This window comes from Psammomys obesus, unplaced genomic scaffold (assembly GCF_907164565.1).
Source record: "Psammomys obesus unplaced genomic scaffold, mPsaObe1.curated_primary_1811, whole genome shotgun sequence".
Lineage (NCBI taxonomy): Eukaryota > Metazoa > Chordata > Mammalia > Rodentia > Muridae > Psammomys > Psammomys obesus.
Window position 1 is genome coordinate 1,589,408 of NW_026585580.1, and position 26,902 is coordinate 1,616,309.

Here is a 26,902-nt window from a genome sequence, read left to right on the forward strand (position 1 = left end):
AATGCATGTTAAGACAATCTTGGGTACTGACTGAAATCTAAGTATAGTATTGAAAATAATGAAAGAGAGAGACAGAGAGAGAGACTGATTCTGATTTTACAGCCACTGAAATGTAAAGAAAAATTTCAGCAAGCCACAGTACATGATATGTCCCATATGCCAAGATGATACCTGGAAAGCAATGAAAATAACTAAAGAAGCCCAAATACTGTTATCTTGGAGAACTGCAGATTTAAAGGGGACACTGCGGTGATCTATAAATACGCAAGAGGACAATGAATCATTAATCACATTTCTACATCTCTCAACCAAACCCAAATATCTCAAAAAAAGGGGCTGTCTACATACGTAAAGTAATCTGAGTCTCTCTGTGGTTTTCAGTGACATGTGCAAAGCTAGCCTTAAGAACAAAATGACTTCTTACTCCTCCTCCTAATCCTGGAATAATTCCAGCACAATGTAAATCCAGGCGGGTTATCAATATTAGCACTGGGGCCCCTCAGCACCTGCTCATTCTGTTGTTTCTTTGAAACCATCATTTCTGATTCCTACTCAGCAAGTTTATCTATTCAGTAAATAACTGAAGTATTTATTTACCAACAACTATAAATCCCCGTGTCTGGTTAGAAACATAGCTTCCTCACTCAGATACACCCTGAAATTTAATGCAGGTTCTACCGCTTATCCCTTGTCCTCAAATGAGCAGCATAACGTCTATATGCCATATACAAAGGTTAAATTAAAAAAAAAACTACATAGAATAACAGTAAGATGTCTATAAATGTGTGATGTTATGTTATTACTTTTGTTCCAATATGTGCTTAGAATTTGGGACAAAAATGCATTGACGCATAAACATCTCAACAGGAGACCATCTCAACAGTCATCATAGAAGCTTCTTCTTCCAGTAGATGACAACTGACACAGAGACCCTCAGCTAGTCACTGTGCAGAGAAAGAGAGATGGTGGAGTATTTCAGCCCTACACGGGACATCTGTATTAACCTTCATCTTCCCAAGACTCTGGTTTCATTGTGAAAGAGGGAGGAGAAAGATTGCAAAGAGAGTGAGGCGGTGAATAACCTCAAGGAAACAATGTTTTGAAACAACAGGGAAGCTGCAGGAATGAACTGACAGCAGTTGTGACAGCCTGTACAATATCTATGCAAGTTCAAGCCAGACAAAACTCCAGGATAAAGGGTGGGAGGTAGATACATCCCTAGCTGCTGGGAGAGGGAAAGTCAGTGTACCTAATGGTGGTTGAGGAGTCACCAGAGCAGGCCTCATTTGCAAGGCTTTATGGGTTTAAAGAAGAGCAAGGAGAGACTCAAAGTTGGCGAGGGGCGTGGATAAAGAGCTGAGAATGCAAAAGGTAAATCCGGAATCAATTGGGTAGGGTGAATATGACCAAGAGATTCTGAAAGAATTAAACATTATAGAAATGTTTTAGAATTAGCATCACAAACATTACTTCTGAAATATAAGTTAAAAGGATTTTACGATATCTCTTATAATTTTTATTTGTAAACTTAAACAGCAATAAAATTTTTCATTGTGATATCAGTATAATTCCGTGGAAATGATGATGCAACATTTCACGAAATAGTTGTTTCTTCTGACAATTTACTGCCCATCTTGGGTGCAGATGAGTTTGGTATTAATTCAATACCACAAAGCCATTCTCAGGTTCAGGTTCATGGTGAAACCTGGCCTTTTCTATTCCATTTAAATTTAGAAGATGATCCTGGGTCTTTCATTAGAAAGTGCTTCATAAAAATCAATAATTGTTAATAGATCATATCACCAGGTTAACAATATAAATGGATATTTTAAACAACATCTGAAATAAATATCTTTAAAACAGAGTTCTTACCTATACACTAAAATAGTATAATTTTAAAGAAATGTTTGTAGTTTATACCACACGTATGCTACATCAAACACATTATTTACAAAAAGCATTTACTAGTGCAAGCAAGAACATAACACAAACATTAAATGCCTAAAAATTTGCCTTTAGCAGAGTCATCATTTTAACTTTCTTTTCTTAATTTTCTTTATTATTATTACTTATTACAATTTATTCACTTTGTATCCCAGCTGTAGCTCCTTCCCTCATCTCCTATCTCCTCCCAGTCCCACCCTCCCTCCCTCTTCTCCCCCTCTTTGTCCCTCCACCCAGTCCAATGATAGGGAGGTCTTCCTCCCCTGCTATCTGACCCTAGCCTATCAGGTCTGTCTGGACCTGATAGGACTGTCTGTATCCTCTTTCTCCCTGTCATAGTAAGGCCACCTTGCCAGGGGAGGTGATCAAAGATCTGTCCACTTAGTCCATGTCAGAGACAGCCCCTGCTCTTCTTACTTGGGAACCCATATGGAGACTGAGGTGCCAAGGGGCTACATCTGAGCAGGGGGTCTGGGTCCTCTCCATGTATGGTCCTTGGTTGATTCATCAGTATCTGCAGGGCATCCTGTGCCCAGACATTTTGGCTCTGTTGGTCTCCTTGTAGAGCTCCTGCCCCTCTGTGTCCTTCTATATACCCCTTCTTCCATAAGATTCCCTGCACTCTGATCATATAGTTGGGCACAAAGCAAGCCTCAACAGATACAAGAACACTGAAATAATCCCTTGTATCTTATGAAACCACCATGGTCTAAACTAGACCTCAACAATAACAGAAATATCAAAAAACGTACACAAGCATGGAAACTGAACAACTCTCTTCATAATGACAGCTAGGTCAGGGAGGAAGTAAAAAAAGAAATTGAAGACTTCTTAGAATTTAATGAGAATGAAGGTACAACTTACCCTAACCTATAGACACAATGAAAGTAGTGCTAAGAGAAAAGTTCATATCACTAAGTGCCTTCATAAAGAAATTTGAGGCATCTCATACAAGCACCTTAAGAGCACACCTGTAAGCAGTAGGGGAAAGAAGAAGGAGAAGAAGAAGAAGAAGAAGAAGAAGAAGAAGAAGAAGAAGAAGAAGACGACACACCCAAGAGGAGTAGATGGCTGGAAATAATCAAACTCAGGGTTGAAATCAATAAATTGGAAACAAAGAGAACAATTCAAAGAATCAACGAAACTAAGAGCTGGTTCTTTGAGAAAATCAACAAGATAGGCAAACCCTTAATCAAACTAACTAAAAGGAAGAGTGACACTATCCAAATCAATAAAACCAGAAATGAAAAGGGGTCATAATGTCAGGCACTGAGGAAATCCAAAGAATCATTAGGTCTTACTGCAAAAGCCTATACACAACAAAATTCGAAAATGTAAATGAATGGACAATTTTCTTGAAAGGTTCCATTTACCAAAACTGAATGAAGATCAAGTAAATAAATTTTAACTTTCAAACAAAACTTCACACTTGTATTTATACAATAGACTCCTTCAGAGACCGTCCTGCCTTGATATCACATTAAACATATCCTCAAACATCCATTATAAACTTACCTACTTACACACACACAAACATATATGTACACATGTATAATTTATCATTGAGAGAAAGAAATAAGTTCAGCATCTTTGTTTGCTATAATCTTCCATTTACAGCATCTAAACAAATAAACTCATCTTTCCTTTCATTCAGACCAATCCTGCTTCCTTCCCTCCCTGCCCCCATCCTCCTCTTCCACCTCACACCTTGTTTCCTTTTCTCCCTTAGTTCTTTTTTCCTGTCCTTCCTCAGTCTATATGTATCATGGCCCTCATTTCCTTCTCCTCTTCTTTCTATTCCTTTCCCCTTCCTACTTTCCTTCCTTCCTTGCTTCCTTCCTCCCTCCCCTCTCTCTTCTTCTTTAATTTAATTTCCTTACTTCTCACTCTCTCTTCTTCCCTGTCTTTTCTTCTTCTCCCTGTCTTTCTCTCTCTTAATTTCTCTCTCTCTCTTTCTGTGTGTGTGTGCATTCACGTGTGTGTGTGTGTGTGTGTGTGTGTGTGTGTGTGTGTGTGTGTGTGCGCCTGTGTGACCATAAAGGCCTGTAGAGGCCTGAAGAGGTGATCATGTCCTAAAACTAGGGTTCCAGGTGGGTGGGAACCAGGAGAAGTGAACCCTGACAGCTAACTTCGCTCTTCCGGAAGAGCAGCAAACACTTCTAAGCACTGGGCCATCTCTCTATTGTAGATCCTCACCTTTTTTTTATGATTATCTGCGAGCTTCTTCCCATATTTTCAGGACTATCTCAGAGCTATAATGATGACAATAGCAACTCCCTTTGGTCCTTGCTTTTACTTCTCAATCTGGCCTCTGAAGGATTTTTTTTAACAGGCTTGAAAGAGGGTGAGGTTTGTCTCATCAGAGTGGAATTATAGTGGCTTGAAAGGGATAAGAAAGTGACCAGGACCATGAAAGATCAAATGGGAGAAAATACCACATAGATATTTGCTTGATAAAGAAGCAATAAAGAGTGTTCTGAGAAGACAGTATCCAGAGAAGACTTTGCGAAGGAAAAGAACTACAGATAGTTCAGAGAGTAGAAGGAAATTCAAGGTGGTAAACTAGCATCTCTCTGAGGGACAGAAACAATGGCAAAAATTTTTGCTTCAAGGAGAATTAAATCTGCCATTTACAGGTTTATATGGTATTTAGATTATAGTTGAGGCTTTGCATTAGAGCTAAAAAGGGTTAAAATTTAGAGGTTTAAGAATGGTGCGTACGCACTTTACCTCTGAGAAGGTATTGGATTCTGAGTGAACAGAAGGTATGGGCTAACTTGGGTCCTTTCAAAATGCCATATGTTGTGGTTCCAATCTCAAAAAGAGACCATGTTTGGGAAATAGCACATATATATAAATTTCTATAAAGGTAAACAGAACTCTGAGAAAACAAAATTCTGTTCTTCAGTACTTGATATAGCACTTATGGAAAATGCATGCTGATTTTAGTTTTTGCAAATGAAACCAATAAAAAGAAAAGAATACAGAGAGGGGTCCTGAGAAATAATCAATGGCTGAATTATAAAGTACACATTAAAAATGTAGCTTTTCATCACCCAGAGCAAAGATAAGCCCGCCTAAACATCTCTTCTCCTGTAGACATTCCACAGTTGGAAGACTTCCTTTCTCATCTCAAATTGTATAGACCATGGTCCTTACTGCTTCCTTGCTCAGCTTAAGTAATGATCATGCTCATCAGTTCCTCTTCTTTTCCTTTCCTTTTTATTCATGTTTGTGTGTATCTGCATGTATGCCTATGAAAGCAGTAAAGAGCTGGCGTTTGAGGTCACTGGGAGACCCCTGACTTCAGTGCTGAGCACTGAACTCTTCCTCTCTCCCAGAGCAGCAAATGCTCTTGACTGCTGAGCCAGCTCTGCAGGCCAAGCCTGCCCTTGCTTTGTAACTTGCTTTGAGTGTCTTCAGCATGCCTGGGTTCCATGCTTTCTTACTGACAGAGTGTCACGGGTATTATCAGAGATGCTGCTTTCATCCTTACCATAGTTCCTTCCTTTAAATTCTGTGTGCCCAAAATTTCCAATTTGCAGGTCTTTGTCTTTCAGCTTTCTGAAGACTGTTTGCCTGAAGTTCAGACATGTTATAAAGTAAGGGAATCAATATCCCCTCCACCATGACTAGTGGGAGTTTATAAACATATATCCCTACAGGCTTTCTGCTTTAGTGGGATGATTGAAGAGTGGATTTCTCTCCCGCCCTCAGTGTTTCTTTACTGGAATTAACTGTCTCAGGCTTTGTCTTCCTTCCCTTACTAATTACTATGCATTCTCTTGGGGCCCCCAAATAAGATATGTTGGAATGTTAACCCAAGGCACCAAACGATATGTTCCCTGAAAGTACTGTCTTTGTAGACTAATCAAGTTAAGGTGGCTGAGATTGCTGGAGTGCATTTTAATCCATATGACTTTTAAATGGGGGATAAACTTGGCCACAGAGGCAACACGTACAGAGGGAAGATGAATGTGCCCATCCCTGTGACTATCCACAGGAAGAGCATTTTGTGAAGATGGGGCGTTTGAGAGTACACCTCCGAGGAAAGGGGAAGGAGGAACTAACAGAAGCTAAGGCAGTGATGCGGAGCCATCTCCCTAGACGCTTTGCTGGAGGGTACTGCCTGTGATGCTTCATTTCTGACTGCCAGCTCACAGTGCCAGGAAACAACAGTTTGCTGTTGCTCTAAGGCATGCAGTCGTCGTTGTGTTTTAAGGTTAGGCCCTTTCCCATTAAAACAAAGTACAAATCCTTATTATCTCTCTCACAGTTCCTTCGCCTTTTCAATAAACTAAATGTAACTTGAACTACTATATTTCTTCTTCTCCTCTTCTTCTTCCTCCTCCTCCTCCAATCCTTCTGCTTCCACGGAATTACATTAACACAGTACTATGCACTGTGGCTGAATGTACTTGAACTTTTATTTCAGATTCCCATATGACTAAAATTTTTTTTTCTCCTAAAGTTCGAGGTCCTTTTTTAAAAAAAAAATAAATAATGAGTATCTTACTGTTCTCTTCTCTTTAATTTTTATTATTTTATGTATGTGTACGCCTACATATATGCCTGTGTAGCACATACATGCCTGGTGCCCAAAGAAGCCAGAAGAAGATGTCAGATTCCTTGGGACTAGAGTCACCGATAGTTGTTAAGTGACCATGTGGGTACTCATATTCATTCCTGGGTCCTCTGGAAGAATAACCAATGTTATTAACAGCTAAGCCAGCTCTACAGCCTGGTTTGCTGTTTGGAAAACTTATAATAACTCGCCAAATAGTCTCTGGTTTTGGAAAGAATGGCACAGGTGAGAGGTGATGAAATAGCAATGATAATAAAATAATAAGGCAATTGCTGTGAGGATTCATAAAGTCGGTCACCTGTCAAAAGGTGAAGGAAAACAAATCCAGACTAAACAAAGGAGATACATGGGAAAGGTCAATTTGCTATTGCGTTGCAGGCTCAGAACTACCTCACTGCTCTTTTTAACTTTGTAATAAAATAAGGAATATTATTTATATATATATAAAGAGAGAGAGAGAGAGGGAGGGAGTGAAAATGAACTAAGACAAATATTTTTGTGTGAGTTTAAGGGGTTTAAGAGCATAACGTTAAATACTGCTCACTGCAGCCAGTCTGCTGCAATAGTCTGTTGAGGGACTTAAAGCACCAACATTATACAGTTACATCTACCCCGAGTAAAGCTCATGTAGAAGTCACAACTGTAATGTCTGCCAATGAAGCTCAACTGAATAACTATATTTATGCACATTTTAATGAATATATTTATAAGAATGCGATTGTTTTGCCTTTTGAAACAATTAAAGGTTCCCTCCAGGGGAAAAAACGAAGATGTTATTGTTTTGTTAGTCTCTTCTAGAATTACTGGTAAGACATTTAAAATATTAAAGGAGAAAAATAGTTTGACTTGAAGTTGATGAATGTATGCACTGAGCCCCTTTGGCAATTTTTCATTCTGCCATTCCCTACCCTGTCTGAGACGCTGAAACTGATTTACAGGAAAAGAGACAGGGAGAGAGAGAGAGCGAGAGACAGAGAGAGAGAGAGAGAGAGAGAGAGAGAGAGAGAGAGGGAGGGAGACACCCAGAGGCAAGGGGCTATTCTTGTATCTCCTGCCACTGATCTAGCTACCTCCGGATACAAGCTTGAGAAGAAAAGTGGAAGAGGATCTGAGTCAGAGCTAGCAGTACAGGGCAGCTGAGTTAGCACCCCCAATCAGCAAGATTCACCCTCCCTGTGGATATAAGAAGTCACCAACCTGTACTTTAAAATTTATTTCACAGTATTGGGCATGGACCTCAAAGCATTGCCCCTGCTAAGCAACTATTGTACCACACACCACAAGGCCATATATTAAATGTAACAGTTGCTCAGTTTACTTTAGTCGCAGTGAGCAGTGACCATGGTAGAATCTATGTAACTAAAATTTTCTTGTACTATTCTTAAAGACTTGTGAGCAGCAGTTTTCCACTTAAGCTTCACATTTAACCCTTTTAATGCTACATTGTAGTTTAGAAGCAACAATTGTTCTTTAAGTTTGTACACCATACCTTTAAAATGTTGATAACTATAAGGCTGCTACAAACATGGTTGAGTAGATGTCCTTATTGTGTACTTGAGCCTCTTTTGGATATATGGCTAGCAGTGGTATAGCTGGATCTTGAGGTAGCACTATTCCAAATTGTCTGAGAATGCGCCAGATTGATTTCCAAAGTGGTTGTATAAGTTTACATTCCCACCAGCAGTGGAGGAGGGTTCCCCTTTCTCCACATCCTCTCCAGCATATGTTGTCACTTGAGTTATTCATCTTAGCCATTCTGATGTGTATAAGGTGAAATCTCAAGGTCATTTTGATTTGCACTTCCCTGATGACTAATGATGTTGAGTATTTCTTTAAGTGTTTCTCTGCCATTTGATATTCCTATATTGAGAATTCTCTGTTTACCTCTGAACCCCATTTTTTAATTGGATTACTTGATTTGTTGCTATTTAAGTTCTTGAGTTCTTTATATATACTGGATATTAGCCCTCTGTCAGATATAGGGTTGGTGAAGACTCTTTCCCAATCTGTAGGCAGTTGCTTTGTTTTGATAACAGTTTCCTTTGCTTTACAGAAGCTTTTCAGTTTCATGAAGTCCCATTTATTGATTGTTGCTCTTAGAGCCTGTGCTGTTGGCGTTCTGTTCAGGAAGTTGTCTCCTGTGCCAATGAGTTCAAGGCTCTTCCCCACTTTTTCTTCTAACTGATTTAATGTGTCTGGTTTTATGTTGAGGTCTTTGATCCACTTGGAATTTAGTTTTGCAGGGCAATAAGTATGGATCTATTTGCATTTTTCTAGCACAGATGCCCCTCAGTTGAAGAATGGATACAGAAATTGTGGTACATCTACACAATGAAATATTACTCAACAATAAAAAACATGGAAATCATGAAATTTGCAGGTAAATAATGGGAATTGGAAAAGATCATCCTGAGTGAGGTATTCCAGAAACAGAAAGACACACAGGGTATATACTCAGTCATAAGTGGATACTGGACATATAATATAGGATAAATATACTAAAATCTGTATACCTAAAGGAGCTAATCAGGAAAGAGGACTCTGGCTAAGATGCTTAATCCCTATTGAGAAAGGCATAGAGGATGAGCATTGGAGGAGGGAGAAAACAGAGAACAGGACAGGAGCCTACCACAGAAGGCCTCTGAAAGGCTCTACCTTGTAGGGTATTGAGGCAGAAGTTGAGACTCATAGCCAAACTTTGGGCAAAGTACAGAGAATCTTATGAAAGAAGTGGGAGATAATAAGACCTGGAAAGGACAGGAGCTCCACAAGGACAGCGACAGATCCTAAAAGTTTGGACACAGGAGTCTTTCCTGAAACTGATACTCCAGCCAAGGACCACTCATGGAGATGGCCTGGAATTCCTGCACAGATGGAGCCCATGGCAGTTCAGTATCCAAGTGGGTTACCTAGTAATGGGAACAGGGACTGTCTCTGACATGAACTGATTGGCCTGCTCTTTGATCACCTCCCCCTGAGCAGCCTTACCAGGCCACAGCAGAAGACAATGCAGCCAGTCCTGATGAGACCTGATAGACTAGGGTCAGAGGGAAGGGGAGGAGGACCGCCCTTTTCAGTGGACTGGGAGAGGGACACGGATGGGGAAGAGAGAAGGTGGGATTGGGAGGTGAGGGGAGGGCAGAGAGAGGTATAGGGGGGATACAAAGTGAACAAACTGTTAATTATTAATACAAATTGTTAATCATTAATACAAATAATTAAAAAAAAAGTGTTGATAAAAATTAACAACACGTTTCCCAGAGTTCACTGTTCACTGGTTTTCCTTGTTTTTGTTATTGTTTTCTTTGTTTTTTGTTCTTAAGAACCAAGCTAAAACTACACAAAGTTAATATAAAATTTTTTAAAATGGAAATATCAAATATTAGATTATTCAAAATGCTCTAGGGTTCTAGATAATTATATACATCCTAATATCTAGATTTTGAATACATGCATCACATGCTTAACTAAAATAAAAAAAATATAAACACAAACATCTGCATACCCCAGGAGATGTTAGTTACATCATGTATTTTGGAACAAAGAAGAAGAAAAAAAAAACATCATTCAATAAATAATTACTTGCTGGCTAATAGGTCTAAGAAATTGTGCCAAGAATACTTGGGATTCAAAATAAACCAGACTCAGAACACCTGTTGGTTGGATAATCTGTGCTCACATAGCATTTCAATATAATGTCATACATATCTGGAGGTTTGAAAATTGAAGCTGTTACTTCAAAAGACAGAAAAATCATTACCAACTTCACTGTTCAGAGAAGATACAATTGGTAAACACATCAAACTAAGGAGGAGAACAGTACTCACACATGAACACAGCAGGGATTTGAAAGGGACAAAAGCATCAGATAGTGAAGATCTGGACAAGCACAAGCAGTACTCACTAATAGGCAGCCACACTTGCTGATTACACAGTGGCACAAACACTAAAGTGAAAAACAGGCAGCAGCCAGAATGAGGAGGCCTTAAAGACCAGGTTGGAGCTACTGAGGCATGAGAGAAGGCTCAGAGATATGAGGGGCAGCCCCCCTCCTCAATTCCAGCCACGGGTTTAATCAGGGTGTGGAGTGGAAAGTGGCCCAGGATGGCATACAGACCATAAGCTTACAAACTCAAGATGAGTAAAAGATGCAAGAAGGAGCCTTGCTGGGAGCCACAGAACAAACAGACATGTCCTAGTGGAACACAAAAAAATAAAACCCCGAATTAAGAGCATGGCCTTATCCAAAAGGGTCATCATATTGGCCGCCTCTGAGCGGGCTGCCCATTTTTAACAGGATCACCATTCATCAAACTGGAGGAACATGGAGACACAATAGTAAAGCTTTGGACTGCACAGTGACATTATCATAAATTTATCATATTTTCCTCCTGGTAAATATGCACTAACTTTTAATATATTTTAGTTAACAATTCTGAACCAATACGATTCAGAAATGTTTTAAATACACAGTAGAAACATGCCACACTTGGATAAAGATTATGAAATGTATATATTCCATATAAAAAGAAACTATGGCACAGCATCACGTTCTGTGCCATGCATACACTGAATACCTGCCCCCAATGGTATCCATTCATTTAAAAATTAGAACTAATAAGTTAAGAATACAGTGTTGTGTAGAAAGCCTGTTCAGCACAAAGCTTCCTTTTATCATCACCATTTACCGTATTTAAATGAGTGATAATTTAATAGCTCAATTTTAATCCTTTAAACACTTGGGAGGCTGTTTCCCTCCTCCGACTAGTTCTAATGATGTAAATATCTCAGTTCATTTGAAAAAGATAGGGGCAAGTCGTGCTGCTTTAATGAGCATTTTCTGGCCAAAGTGTGTTGTTTCAGTGTATTCTATGAAGTGAAACAGACATCCAGAAGCTCTGCGTTTGTCACAGCTGTATGTTTGCAAGAATAGGGTGTCTTTTGGAAGACACAAGACACACAGGACTCCTCCGAGGAGGCCCACTGTTTTGTGAGCCACCCTCCAAGAGTCCTTTTGGAAGCAAACAAAACTTAAAAAAAAAAAAAAGCAGACCAAAGCAGGAAGGAGAGGAAATACCAGTTTCTTTCTGGGCCTCCCTCTTCGCTGCTTGGCTTTCTGGGAACACAGACACATCTGAAAATGTTCCTGCAAGGCAAGGGAGAAGAAGACAGACTCAGTCAGCTGGAGATAAGCAGTGGCTCAGCAAGCTGCCAAATCCAAGCAGGGCTTTAAGGTGGCTCAACTCTGTTCAGCAAAGCAGGTAAGCAAGACACTTGTCACTTCTCCATTTCCCATCTGAGATCTCTGCATCCTTATTTTCCTTAAATAATTAAGATTAGGATCAAAATTGAAAAGATCCCTGTTAACATCTTGGCTTTGCTGAGTCTTACTTAGGCTAGTCTGGGAGCTCCCAAAGTGTAGAGTGAGCAGTTTCCAAAGGGAAAGGAATAGAGAGAAAGACCAGCTTCAGGAGCCAGGCTGGCTTCAGCTTTCGGTGTAAATTCTATAAGATAACTGCTTAACTGGGTTTTGGCTATTTATTTATTTAGGAGACAGGTACTCATTCTGAAGCCCAGGGTGGGCTGTAGCTCACTGTTTCCCAAACTGGCCTCAAATCTACAACAATCCTCTTGCCTCAGCCTTCTGAATGCTAGGACCACAGGTGTGAGTAATGGTGAGCAGCTTGATATTTAAAATACAAGAGAAAATTAGGGGTGGGAGGTTCCCTATGAAGTTAACATTCAGTATAGCAGAAATCCAGTAAGTGCCCTACTAGTCTATCAAGTCATGAGAAAAGCACTAGAGGAAATACTGCTTTATTTTCAATAGTGCAGCGAAGTGGAGATGGTTCCACACAGGTAAAAACACAAGCATAGACTTCTGCAGAAGGAACAGCTAGGAATCTGGCCATTGCCTGGGAAGAAAAATAACATCTACCTAGGATGCTCTTGTTCCTAGAAACAGTTTCACTTGTTTCAAGAAAACACTGTTGGTTTGTGTGTGTGTGTGTGTTTCTGCTTTTCTTTTTTCCTTAAAAAAGTATACCTTTTTGACTAATAAATTATATAATCTTTAACCTTTACTTTTTAACCTTTTACTCCATAAGCTTATCTCCTTAACAGTTACACGCCAAAGAATCTGAGTTGACTGCACCCAAACAGTTAAAGATTTCCTGACTGTCGATACCGAGGGCAAATGTCTCTGTTGCGTGGGAAGCCCTGACCTCTTCTGTTTGGTTCATTTATGGTGCTGTCAGAGGCTCAGCAATATCTGAGTTCACACTAAACGAAATCTGCAGGTTTGGATGACCACACTTCAGTTTGTGTGTCTAGTGTGTCTGGAAATGAACGGATCGTCAGAAAAATGTTTGCAGATTACTCTGTGAGGTTTTGTGAGAAAGCTTTGTAATGCGGATTAAACAGTGTATCTCCTGGTTTTGCCACCATAAACCTGAGAGAAACCTTAGGGGTGCCAATTATATATATATATATCAATGTGAGAATAATTTTAGACTATAGCTATGAAAATCAAAGTATATACTGAACTTTAGGATACTCTCTATTCACTTTGTATATTTATTTACTCTTTTTTTTTCTCTTAGTCAAGGTCTCTCTTTATAGCTCTGGCAGTACTGGAACTTGCTACAGAAACCAGACTGGTCTGAAACTCACAGACATCCTCCTGCCTCTGGCTCCTGAGTACTGAGATTAAAGGTATCTGCCACCATGCCGGGCTATATCTGTACTTCCTAATTTCCTTGTTTTCTGTTATGATTCACTTATGAGAAAATCTATCTAAATTTGTAAATATAAGCATATTAAGTAAATATTGAAGTTTATAATTAAAAGAAACATTCCATTCAACCAAATTTCCTTGAAATGATTACCATGTTTGTGATCAGCGCACAAATGTGAGACCACAGAATGCTGGGAAAGTGGAATGAAGCCTGTAGATGAAACAACTCATTCATTTCCCAAAATCATAGTTTCAAAGTGGACCGGGGAAAGACCAGCTAGCATCATCCCTACAAAAAGTATTACAGGTAACTAAGAAATACTGAGTGGGAGAAATACTCTAACCCAGGAAAGAGCATAGCACCTTGTTATATAATACCAAATGGTTAGCCTTGACAGCCTATAAGAGAGTAACATTGTAGAGACTGAAATATTTGGATGTGTGTATGTGTATGTTTGATGTGTGTTTGTATTACATATAGATGTATGTATGTGTTATATGTATATATACATATGCATATATTACAATTATATGTATAATATAGTGTATATGTATATGCAATAACAGTTAATTTTAAAAGGCCATGAATTTGAAAGAGTCCAAGGATGGGTATATAAAAATGTTTGAGGGTAGACAATAGAAGGGGGAATTGATGCAATTATAATCTTAAAAACATAGTGAATTGAAAGGAAAGTGTCACTTTCCAGTTTGAAAGAGAAAAGTCAAGAAAGTTCAATTATTCATGATAGTGCAGAAAGTGTGTCTTTTTATTTCTTTCATAAACTCCTCCTGACAATTCTGGAAGGCACAAACTGTAACTTTGGACAAGACAAGTTACATCCCTGAGCTGTCTTGACTCAATTGCTAAAAGTGATTCTTTCTCATAAGAAACTTGTGGTGTGATATAATATAGAAGGAATGCCCAGATATGTTCCTTGCACAAGGCAGATTCTTATTAAAATAAGCCAGAATATACACCAGAAAAAAAAAATGAAGTTCCTTAACAGTTACTGGAACTAGAGTCCCAAGGCCTCTGTGAATTTTTCAAATCTCACAGCCCCCTCTAAAATGAAAGTGCTGGATTTAATACTCATTGAAGCAGTTTCTTATTCCTTATTTCTTGACTATATTTAGAGAATGTGGTAAGTGTATTCATCTCCTCTCTCTCTCTCTCACACACACACACATGCACACACACACACAAAGAGGAGCAGTGAAAGGATGTTTGTTTTATTTTATAACATAATTGGTTATATTTTAGATGATTTCAAGGATAAAATTTCAGAAAATTTTCAGAGCTACAGATGCAGTTCTCAGGGTTTTATCGTTTGGGGTTTTATCACACGTGGGAATATGTAACTGCAAGGCGACTGAACATCAATTCTCTGACTTCTTTGGAGCGATGTGTGTACTTTGGAAGCTGCATGTAACAAGTTGGCCTTTGGCCTTTTGAAACATGCTGTTTCTTCTATCACCACTATTCTTTTGATCTCTAAGTGGCCCTCTACCAGTTAGAACAACTTTTTTTTTGCTTTGTCTATTGCCAAGAATAGTCTCTTTTAAGTTGACCTATGGCCATTTTTCTTGTATAATTAAGAAGTGATATGGGAATTCAATGTAATTTTAGCAACTTGAAATTCAGCTAGTGTACCTTTATCTATCTCACCAACAAATAGCTTTTTATGCTGGGAGATTTACCACAGCTTTAGAAAGAATATTTTTTTCACTCATTTACACCTTTCCTGCATATACTCTAATATGTCAGCATCCTTTAAAAAACTTCTCTAACCATCCGATGTACTAGATTGAATAAACACTTCATTGAGCACTAACTTATGAAATATTTTACAAACTTAACCAATTTTTGTTAATTAGTCCACGAGAGCAGAGTTGATGAAAATGATTATATGTTTCAATAAACTTTTTATTTAGATAAAATATAAGCCTGGACTCTTACCATCCCGGGGGTAAGTGTTTGTTTCTGTTTTATAGTAGATATCAAGCTTTAATGAGACTCACAGGACTATAAACTTCAGCCCCATTATGCATAAGGGTTTTTCTCAGGCTTGTTCTCAAAAGTCTGTAGCCAAACATCTTAGGATCCAACCTCTACACATCCTAGGTAAGCATCTTACTTTATTTGCTTTAAAATCCACAAATCACTATAAGGCATCTCATCTTACCATCCTTAAATGGCAGGGTTTAGAGTACAGCCTTTTCCAACAGTTTGTCTAGATATAAATTTATGCACTGGCACTTACTGAGTAACCTTGGACAAGTATCTTAACTTTTCTTGGCCATTGTTTCAAAAGAGTTATAACAGTACCTTCAAACAGACAGTAAACATCAGCATTGCTGGAAAAGCAATGTGTAGTTTGTCACTCTTTTCTCTGTCCTGAACACATTACAAGGAAGTCGCCTTGAGAAAAGACACTAAAATATCCAAGGCCAAGGGCAACACAGGTACTATTCCTCCTATTGCTAACTACAGAAGAAGCCAGACTCGTTTCTGGCCTTTGTCTGAGTGAGTTAATAAAGCAAGAAGATGGGCCTGGAAGAAACGAACTTCTAGAGAAAGTGGGGATGTCCAAAAGATTGGTGTCACACTCCCTTTCTGTAAGATGAGTTGGCCTGGCAACTCTATTTACCTGGGGACAGATGAATGTCTCAGTAGACTGAATAATAGCATATGTCTATAATCCCAGTAGTTGGAAAGCTATTGGCAAGAGAGTACAAGGCCAATCTGGGCTACATAGCTAAACCTGATCCAAATAAAGAGGATGACCTAATGGCGCTGTCACCAAAGAAATTAGCAGTAAAAGGAGTGTTAGCCACTGTGTTCAGAAAGAAGGTGGATGTTTCACAGCAGAGAACTTTGAATATGTCAAGTTCCCTAGAGCTAGAGCCTCCTAAAAAAGCTGCAATCAAAGTCCCAAGAGAAGAGAGTTGGCCTTCATGCCCAGAGGAAGCCAAACATTGCTCAAGGTGGGTTAGACAAGCAAAGAGAAACCCCAAAGCAGTCAGTCATACCCTGGATGCCACTGAAGACTCTCTTCTCTCTTCCACCCTAGGGTCCAGCACCAGAGTGACAAACCAATATGAAAGGAGCCAAGATTGTGTGAGCTGACTGTATAGCAACCATAAGACCCATACCCTACACAAAAGATCTGGACCATGAGTGAGCTACACTAGGGAGACAGGTCGGTAGCAAAAAGACAGGGAAAGAAGCTCTGGCTAAATGTTACAGTAAAATATTGGAGGGTAGGTGATACAGGCCAAACATTGATTTTCTTGTGTTCTTTGTCTCACCCATTCTCTCTTATATATGTTTTAAATTATTTCTTGATTATTATAATTAAATTTTTCCTTTCCTTTCTTCTTTCCAAAAACCTCCCTTATAGCCCTTTCTGCTCTCTTTCAAATTCATAGTGTCTTCTTTCATTAATTGTTATTTCATGCGTATATATGTGTGTGTGTGTGTGTGTGAGTGTGTGTGTGTGTGTGTGTGTGCAGATATTCATAAATATAACCTCAGTATGTATAATGTTATTTGTATACATATTTTCAGAGCTGTCCATTTGGAACTGGACAACCACTTGATTTGCTCCTCTGTGGGAAAGACCAAATTTCCTGCTCCTAGCTTTCCTCAATTGCCTTTAGCTCTTTGTGTAGGGTCCAGGCCTCCTGGGCTTTTCCCCCACATGATTTGGAAGACCTCTTGGTGTCATCCTTGTTCAACTCACATTTGGGCAGTCTTACAAATGAAAGAAGCCAAGAAGTGAAACTTGGACTGAGAACACAGCCGGAGAAACAGATTCACAACAGCACTGCTCATCAGAGTCTCAAGAAGGATAGTTTTGTCATGAAACAAGTATAATGTGAGGTCTCATCCTTCTAATGTGAAACTTCTCAAAGTAGATTCTTAACCAAAACCAAAACCAAAACCAAAAACCAATGAAATATATATAGAGAGAGACAGTCAGACAGACTGCCAGACAGATTAAGAACTAGAGGTCTACCATAGCAAATACATAGACAAAACTGTACTCCAGATCATCCCTGAGCAAAATAACAGGAATTTTGTAAAATCTTTATCAGCATGTAATCTTTAAGTACACTAATGTGGTATCCTTTTCCCCAGACGAGCCTCTGTTTGGGGAGTAGAGCGGCAGGATTTTTCTTAGCTGTCCTGAGCATGCCATTAGCATGGACTCTTTCCTTAGGCAGGAATTCTCAAACCAAGAGGGTAGCTGACCCAAGAGCATCCTACACTTACTCGGTATTCACGGATCCTTACTGAATAGACCCAGCCGGAAGTAAGCACTTTGTCTAAAAATCAAACTAGAGGAGTAGAATAAACCACTAGAAATAGCAAAGATCTATAATGAGAGTCCTGAGAAATTATGAGCACATATTTCATGTCCTCAATTATCCTTTAATATTCCTTAAATTTTCTTCTTTCTTCCCCCCCACCCAAAAAAAAAAAACAAGGGTTATATATCTTTAGCAAATATTATACCGAAAAGCATTTGGGCCCTAGGAATGAGATACAAACTTGTTTTTTTTAATTTTCTTTTCTCTCCATTTCTTTATTTTTTACTTTTTAAAATTAATTACAGTTTATTCACTTTGTATCCCAGATGTAGCCCCTTCCCTATCCCCTCCCAATCTCACTCTCCCTCTTCTTCTCCTATGCCCCTCCCACAGTACAATAATAGGGGAGGCCCTCCTCCCCTTCCATCTGACCCTAGTCTGTCAGGTCTCATCAGGACTGGCCTCTTTGTCTTCCTCTGTGGACTGGTAAGGCTGCTCCTCCCTCAGGTGGAGGTGATCAAAGAGCCAGCCCATGAGTTCATCTCAGAGATGGTCCCTGGTCCTATTATTGGGGAACCCTCATGGATACTGAGCTGCCTTGGACTACTTCTGTGCAGGGGTTCTAAGTTATCTCCATGCATGGTCCTAGGAGTATTAGTCTCAGAAAAGACCCCTGTGCCCAGATTTTTTGGTTCTGATGCTCTCCTTGTGGAGCGCCTGTTCTGTGCAGGTCTTTCTATCTCCCCCTTCTTTCATAAGACTCCCTGCACTCCGCCCAAAGTTTGTCTATGAATCTCAGGCTATGTTTTGATACCCTGCTGGGTGGAGTCTTTCAGAGGCCCTCTGTGATAGGCTCCTGTCTTGTTTCCTGTTTTCTCCCTCTTCTGATATCTGTCTTGTTTGCCTTTCTGAATGAAGATTGAACATCTTACCCAGGGTCCTCCTTCTTGATTAGCTTCCTTAGGTGTACAGATTTTAGTATTACTGTCCTGTATTATATGTCTAATATCCACTTATAAGTGAATATATACCCTGTGTGTCTTTCTGCTTCTGGGATACCTCACTCAGGATGATCTTTTCTAGATCCCAGCACTTGCCTGCAAATTTCATGATTTCCTTGTTTTTAATTGCTGAGTAATATTCTATTATGTAAATGTACCACAATTTCTGTATCTATTCTTCAACTGAGGGACATCTGTATTTTTTTAATTAATTTATTTATTTACTTTACATCCTGATCATAGTCCCTTCTCTCCTCTCCTCCTGGTCCTACCCTCCATCCCGCCCTCTTACCCCATTCCCTTCCAGTAGTCCTCAGAAAAGCGAGCCCCACCCACCCACCCATTCCAGCACATCAAGTTGCATCAGGACTGAGCATTTCCTCCTCCTTTTCCCCTGTTGTCCTGCAAGGCAGCCCCACCGGGGGGAGGGGGGCAGTGATCCAAAGGCAGGCAACAGATTCCATGTCAGAGACAGTCCTGCTCCCTTTACTAGTGAACTTACATAAAACGTGAGGTTCCCATTGGATATATCTGTGTATTTCTTTAGTTATGTTAGCCAGCTCTACGCTAGACCCCAAATATTACATAAATGTTAGCACCTAAGGAGACCATTCTTGGCTGCTTAAGTTTTTCCACAGCTATACTTGTATCCATAAAGATACCCACTTCCCGACTTCCTCATGCTATTAGAATGCCCACTGTCCTGTTGCTGCTTAACTGCAATGTATTCAAATAAATTATAATTAGATGCTGCAGCTGTGTCTCCTCTGTAATCACACCCTCTCTGCCTTTACATCTAACTGTCAGAAGTGGCCCATTCCCAGATGCAGGCTCTGAGCTCATGAGGGAGGCTGATTCCTATCTGGTTAATAAACATTTAATAAATCATCCATTGACTCTCTTCTCTCTCTCTCCCTTCCCTTCTAGCTTCCCTCCCCCAACTCTCTCCCCATAGAGTAGACTCCTATTCTTGTGTCTCTTATGTGATTTAGGCTGCTGGTGTTTACATACTCTTGTTTCTCATACATTTATCTTGATCATGAATCCCCTGTCCTAGGCTTGTTCTCTTGGACCACATCCTCCCAGTGTGTAGGCCTGGTGTAGGCCCAGGCATGGGTTGCAGGCCTGGGTGCAGGCCTGGTGCAGGCTTAGCTTTTGTTTCTAGCAAACCCAGAGTCCTCTGCAGCAGCTGTGGCACCACCCCGCTCTCCCTTTTCCAGAGTACAGTCTTCACTCCTGTTTGACGGTGTGCGGAGGTGCAGGGGATCTATGTGTGGGACACCAGTCACAGCGAGCATGTGGAGGTCAGAGGACAACTTTGTGGAGGTTTTTTACCTCTTGGGTCACCAAGCTGATGTGGCAAAATGCTTTCCTCATTGAGCCTACCAGTAGGTCCTTCACCTACTTTTCACTGCAGCTTCACAGTTTCTTTCTTGTCTCACCTGACGTATCTTAGATGGCAGCCACGGTGAGCGCAGGATGAGGCCAGCATATCAGTGTTTTTACCATTGCAGAGACTGCTTCCTTAGACATTTTAATTCCAGCAAAAATTCAAACTGCTTAATCTTAGCCATGAATAATAAACTTTCTGTTCTGGAACTATTTCTCATAAGTAATATTTAGAAGGTATTTAAAATAACTTTGTTATGCTAATAACATTTTCATTAATATTTTCATATGTCGTCCTCTTTCCCAGCAGACTCCTGAAGCATCACATCTCCTCAGCCCTATTCTTTCTTCATGAGACTATGTCTACTCTGGCAAAGATCCCTGAGTCTTTTTTTCCCTCAGCTATATATTATTTTCGGGTTTGTTTTCTACATTCTATGAACATGGACAAATAAAATCTATCATCTAACTCTTGAGAGAGCAACATTTAGGCTGCATCTTGCTGAAAGCTCCCGACGAATAGAAAAAAGCATTACTGTCAACTCTAAGGGGAGAGATGCTGCAGGCTCAGGGCTCCGGAGAATGTTACAGCATTAGGACAAATAAGAAGAGAGTCTAGTTTGGCTCAGCACAGCAAAGGCGAAACCCTGCGAGGAAAGAATGCACTCTGTTACTAATGCATCTGCTTATACAAAAGTCGCTTGCTGGGAAATCCTTTCCCTTTAGGTGTGAGAACTTCTCCAGCACTATAAAATTACAGAGTCAAATGAGGGTAATTTTCATTTTCAGATTTGTATGTGCCTGTGTGTATGTGAACGTGTATGTTTGGGTGTATATACATGTGTGCATATATATGGAAGCCAGGGTATAATTTTAGGTAGATGCGGTTCATCAGGTACCATCCACCCTGGGTTTTCTTAAAATACGTTTTTATTTTTCAAGTACTTTATTTATGTATATGTGAATATGTGAGAACACATAAGCAGTGCTACTGAGGGGAAGAAGAAAACATCAGTACCCCTGAAGCTTCAGTTACAAGGGATTGATTTAGATGCTGAGATCCAAATTCCTGCTGTTAATAAAAGCTTCCTTAACTGCTGAGCTGTCTTTCAGCCACCTGCCTTCCTTTTTGAAACATACTCTTTCACTGGTCTGGAATTTACCAAGTAGGACAGACTAGCCAGCAAGTGAGCTTAATAACCCTCACTGCCTCCTCCTCCCCAGTGTCTGGGTCATATTTGCATGCCACTGCCTGGCCATTTAACACGGAGTCTGCAGCTCAAACCCAGGTCCTCCTGCATTTAAGTGTCTGAGAACTCTATCCCCAGCCCCGAAGATACTTCCAATCCTCACGTGATGTCTACCGTCCATCATCACCACAATGCCACATATAATACCAGACACACAGTCTCACCATGGAGGATAGATTTTCATAGATTTTAGGTTTCTGTTTATCACGTTTTGAGCAAAGTGTAAAACTGAAGATTCCATGGTTTGCTATAGCTTTAGTTGGAAATTGTTGAGTCTCGCAACAGCCCGCTGAACAATGACAATCGAGGCAGTGCTTGGATCTGATGAGCCAATTCAAAGGCTCTTGGGAGTACAATGGGAAAAACTAAGTGAATATCAATTTCTGCAATTGGAGGATCAAGTGAAAAAGAATAAACAAAGCCAAGATTGGCTAAAATTGGAAACCTGAAGTGGCTATTAATAAAGAACTATTGTTTCTTGATGTAGGCCAGTATAAATTATAACACATTACATTTGGGTTTATACAGACGTCTTTTGGCAATTGCATGTCATAGTCTTCCTATAGTTATTAAGGTCATTTGAGGGGATTGTTTAATAATTCTTTTCTTTTCTTGAGTTTTATGACTTCGAAGTTGATATCCTAAAACAAAGCTGAAGGCAGTCTTTTGAGTAGTTAATTTGTGCTATTCCAGTTTTTTAAAAAGGTATCTGTGGACTCCAGTCATTAGATGCAGCAGAGTACAAAAGCACAGCAAATATAAACATAGTAGCAGAAATTGTCAGAATTGTTGAAAATATCTGTTCTGTGCTTCATTAGCCTGAAACAGATAGTAATGCATATACATTTTAGGTGCATGAATGTTTAGCCAACATGTACCTCTGTGCATTACCTGCATGTCTGGTGCCAACAGAGGATAGTGGAGGGCATCAGATTCTCCTGGAAGTAGAGTTCCAGAGATGGTTGTGAGCCACCACGCGGGTGTTAATAATTGAACCTATCTTTTGGAAGAGTAATCAGTGCTTTTAAACAGCCCGCCATCTTTCCAGGCTCTGGGGCATATTTTCCTAAGGAATGCAATATATCACACACACACACCCCCAACACACACACACAGAATCTCAGGCTCTAAAAGTAAAACTTAAATCTTTACTGTTCATGGATAAAATTCAAAATATGTTTTCAAACAAATCCTTTGTTACCTGCCCTGAACCTCACTTTATAGCTAATATCCTTGTCCTTTCTCTTAAACTTAATACAAGCCAGTGGGTAGGATCCCCCCTTACCAAATACACATATGTCTACGTGTGTTTCACCCTGTTCAGTAGCTTCAGTACATATATATTTCCTCCTGGCCAAAGCTAATATCCTGGAATGGGAACCCTGCCAAATTATCAGAAATCCTAGTTCGTAAGCCACCCTCCTTTGTTTGACCTTTTCCAAAACAGTGGACTCAGATAAGTACACACACCATCAAGGCTCTTCCACAGCCATTTATACAGCAATGGAGTCAGTCTCCCCCACCTCCTTCCTGCCTTCTTTGATCCCTGACTCACTTATACTCAGAGTAGAGAGGCAAACGGGTGCTGGGTGGCACTTTCTGAATATACTTTAAAGATAACACAGACATGGGTAATGAGTTTAATACACCCTGGGGCTGGTCTCGGAAGTTCAAAACCTTCCTGAGAGCTCAGAACAAACCCAGGAACACAAATCAGTCTCTATTGCTCCATGTATCTACCATTTATCTGTGAAACAAATATGTAACTCTTTATTCAAGCAATCAGTGATAGGTTTGTTTGCTTTTAGGGACAGGGTCTCACGTATCAGGAACTGAGCCAATCTTGTTATATAACAGATGATGAGCATGAGAGCTCCTGTTCCCTTTGTCTCCCATGGTGCTGGGATTAAGGGAGTGCCATAATTACCAGGGGTACCCTAATTACCAGTGGTATTTGTTTTTTTGAGAGAAAATTATCTCTTAACAATCATTCTTCTTTCTCTTCCAAAAGTTTCTCTGAACCTTTTAGAGGAATAGCATAGATGTCCTCTTTGTGGATACACATTCCAAAGGCACTTATTCCCTGTGGTTTGATCAGTTGTGACTTTCTGCCTTAACTGTTCTTCCACTACAAAAGGTCTCTTTTCTGATGAAGTCTGAGAGCTGCAATAATCAATGGGTGTCAAATTTAAAACTGAGAAGACAAGTTGGCATTATGTCAACAGTGAGAGGTTCAACCTATGGAGCTTAGTCTTTGCAATCAGAGCCGGAGGTCCAGGGAGGACCAGAGAAAAACACTGTCTTCTGGACACTCATGTGTGGTCTCCTGCATGAGAGGTGCACAAGATCAAGCCAACAGCAATTCTAGCTTTGGGGCTGGGATTAATGAGTCCTCTATGCTAGGGATGGAGAGTCAGTTTTCATTAAGGGTATGGGCCCTAGCAGCCCAACCACCAAGTTCCTGTGGATGGCTCTACACCAACTGAGTATATGTGCAACACAAATGGGCTCTGTGGGTTATATAAGGACAATAAAACCCCATAAAATTAGGAGGAAATGAGGAGGCAGAAGGTGATCTGGGAAGAGCTGAGGGAGAAGTAGGGGTGGAATATGATCAAAACACATTGCATGCATGTATGACGTTCTAAAGGCTTAACAACAATATCATAGTGTCAAAATAAAAGACAACAGGCCACTGAGGAAGAGGGCCCAGGCAGTCCTGATGAGACTTAACAAGCTATGGGCAGATGACAATATTGGAGAACTCCCCCTTTCAGTGGAGCAGGGGAAAGTGATAGGGGAAAAAAGGAGGGAGGGTGGGACTAGGGTGAGTTGAGGGAGGGGGCTTCAATTGGGAAATATAATGAATAACTTGTGAAGAAAAAAATAAAAATTGAAAACTGAAAAAGGAAAATAAAATTATCTCTTTAAAATGACCCAAGGTTATACATACTATACATTAACAAAAACTATATTTTTAATATACCAAGAAATTGAGCTTATGCCTAGCTACCTAGAGCCTTCACCCCTATGACCTTGTGGTCACCTTACTGGGAGGTACTCTGCTTACTACCGAAGGAGAAAGGGAAACACCAAACCAGCTCTACAAGAGTGACCTTACGTCTTACGTCTACAAGAGTGACCTTCCTGCAAGTCAGTGTAGTGCATAAGTGACACAAAGTTTGTGGAAGTAACCAACCAATATCTGATTTGACTTAGGCGAGCTCCATAAGGTGGACAAACCACTCTTAAGGGTGGGCCACACACCAGGCTGTAGGTGGTCAGCACAAAAGGAACTCAGTGGCATCTTTGTTTCATAATATGATGTCAGAACATTTTTTTTTTTTTTTTTGTAAAACCTTACAAGTTTTTGGCGTATGTAATGTTGCCTCCAGAATGGCACTTTTATGAGATTCCTGTGTGTGAGAATGTGTGAGTCTCTGTGTCTATTTGAATTTCTTGTGCTTTTACTTTGGCTCTTTTTCTTGTCAGGTGTTTGAGTCATATACTGATTTGTTTTTATTTATTTATGTTATCTTACTATTGTTCTTTAGATGCTTGTTTGTTTTCTTTTTTTATTATATGATTTATTTATTTATTTTTTATTATTAGTTACATTTCATTAACTCTGTATCCCAGCTGTATCCTGCTCACTTATTCCCTTCCAATCCCTCCCTCCCTCCCTCATCTCCTCCCTGTCCCTTTCCAAGTCCACTGATTGGGGAGGTCCTCCTCCCCTTTCATCTGACCCTGTTTTATCAGGTATCTTCAGGACTGGCTGCAAAGTCCTCCTCTGTGGCCTAGTAGGACTGGCCTGTTTGTTTTCTAATGAGAGATAGAAAGAGTATGGGAGGGGAGGAGAGTGGAACGAGGAGGAACAGGGAGAGGGGAAACCATAATCAGAACATATTTTATGAAAACATCCATTTTCTATAAAAGAAAAAAATACCAAAATTAAAATAAAAACATTAAATCAACTTTTTTCATTGATTAAACTTTTCCTTGATGATTTCAAGAATGTGTACATTATACATAACATATTTTACATATTTCATTCTGATTATTCTCACCACACTATCTCATGTCTCTCCTAAAACTTTTCTTTAGAAAAATAATGCAGACCTTACATAAATATAACAAAACATGACATAAGTAATATAAAGATGAAATTGCAGTGGGACAGGGGCAAACAAGAGTAACCAAATATTCAAAACACAAAAACTTCAAGCTGGTCAGTCATTGTTTAGAAAATGTTTATCTTACTAGAAGTAAACGGAGCAACGTAGACCATTTGAACATCCAGTATTCTTTATATATCTCAAGAATGTCGGCAAAGCCTTTCTGAGGGGCATTTGTCAATTTACAGCATGAGTTTCAAACTCTTACATTTATTGCATCTTCAAGATAGTTTAGTAAAGTAACACTATGGTATGCTTCAAAAACACAGAATATTGAATGCATTTTAGGTAAGTTAATACTGTATCTACGAGACAAAATGTACCCATTTGTCAGGTTTTTAAAGTAAAATAAGAGTTATTTTCTTTTACATTGCACTTTTAAGATAGTGACTATGGTCTGTGGTGGTTCAAACAAGAGTTATCTGTCTTTTTTTGTCTCTGCCTTTGGGTAAATAAGGTTGCCTGAGTAAATTGCATTGGTACGATAAAGTTCGTCTCTATCCAGAAGAGTTTGACAGTGATCAACAGACTCGTTATAAGTTCCCTTCTGCCCTCTGAAATTGGTGCTTTCTGTCCCCCTAGAGCCGGGCAATTACTCATCCCTCAACTTGCACATTCTCACTTATTCAAGATATTCATAAGCACTGATAGAATGGAGCCTTTGGAGTTAGTTCTTTTACTTAGCATAATGGTGTTTTGGGGAAAGTCTGCTGCCGCTGAGGGTGCAGATTGATCTCTTGCTCTTTTTCATTTCTTATCAGTAATCAGTAGTCTATTTCACAGGCTATCGTTTCTTCACTCAAGCCACCAGATGATAGATAGCTCAGCTGCCTCCGGATTTTAGTTATGGTGATTAAAATTATTATGAGCATTTATATACACTTATTCAATTAGGAACTTTTCTCTTAAGTTGTTTTCTTTCTCATCCCTACCCCAACTTGGGACAAGCTTCAATTTGCAGTACCTGGTTGGCCCTCAACTCAAAATCCTCTTAGTGGTAATATTACCAGGGGCCACCACCTTAATGAACTGACTCTGCACCCCCATCCCAGCATCCATCAATTGTTAATACCGCCGCAATCAGGGGCAAAGCCTATGAGGTGAGTTGGAAATACAGAATTTTGTTACCATGTCTACCTTTACTAAATGTATTTTATTTAAGGGTTTGTAGACATAAGCAACATTAAAACATTGGCAATCTCTTTTTCCAAAGTAGCTTGCCATTTTACATTTTCAAAACAAAAAAAAAATACTGTCTGAATGTATCACTCACTTTCCCTTGGTACCTTTCTTTTCTACTCCAGGGGGTTGATGGGTATATCTGTGGCCTTGATTCTCATTTCCGTAACAACAAAGGTATTACACATCTCTTCACATGAAATTTCCCATCTCTTGCTTTTTCAGTGACAAGTCTGCTCAGATATTTGCCTGTTATAAAGTGATATTTGCTGAGTTATTATTATTATTATTATTATTATTATTATTATTATTATTATTATTATTAT

General features: G+C 39.6%; 1 protein-coding gene across 5 annotated transcripts in view; it reads right to left on the reverse strand.

Annotated features, from left to right (window-relative positions):
- Nucleotides 1-26,902, reverse strand: part of Rims1 (regulating synaptic membrane exocytosis 1) — a 434,736-nt gene that overhangs the window by 249,056 nt on the left and 158,778 nt on the right. For 3 of the 5 annotated variants that reach the window (XM_055606030.1, XM_055606022.1, XM_055606016.1), the window contains exon 3: nucleotides 11,607-11,675. The exons of the other annotated variants lie outside the window; for them this stretch is intronic. In XM_055606030.1, the coding sequence (XP_055462005.1) occupies nucleotides 11,607-11,675 (69 nt within the window). The remainder of the gene's footprint in view (nucleotides 1-11,606; nucleotides 11,676-26,902) is intronic. 5 annotated transcript variants of the gene reach the window in all.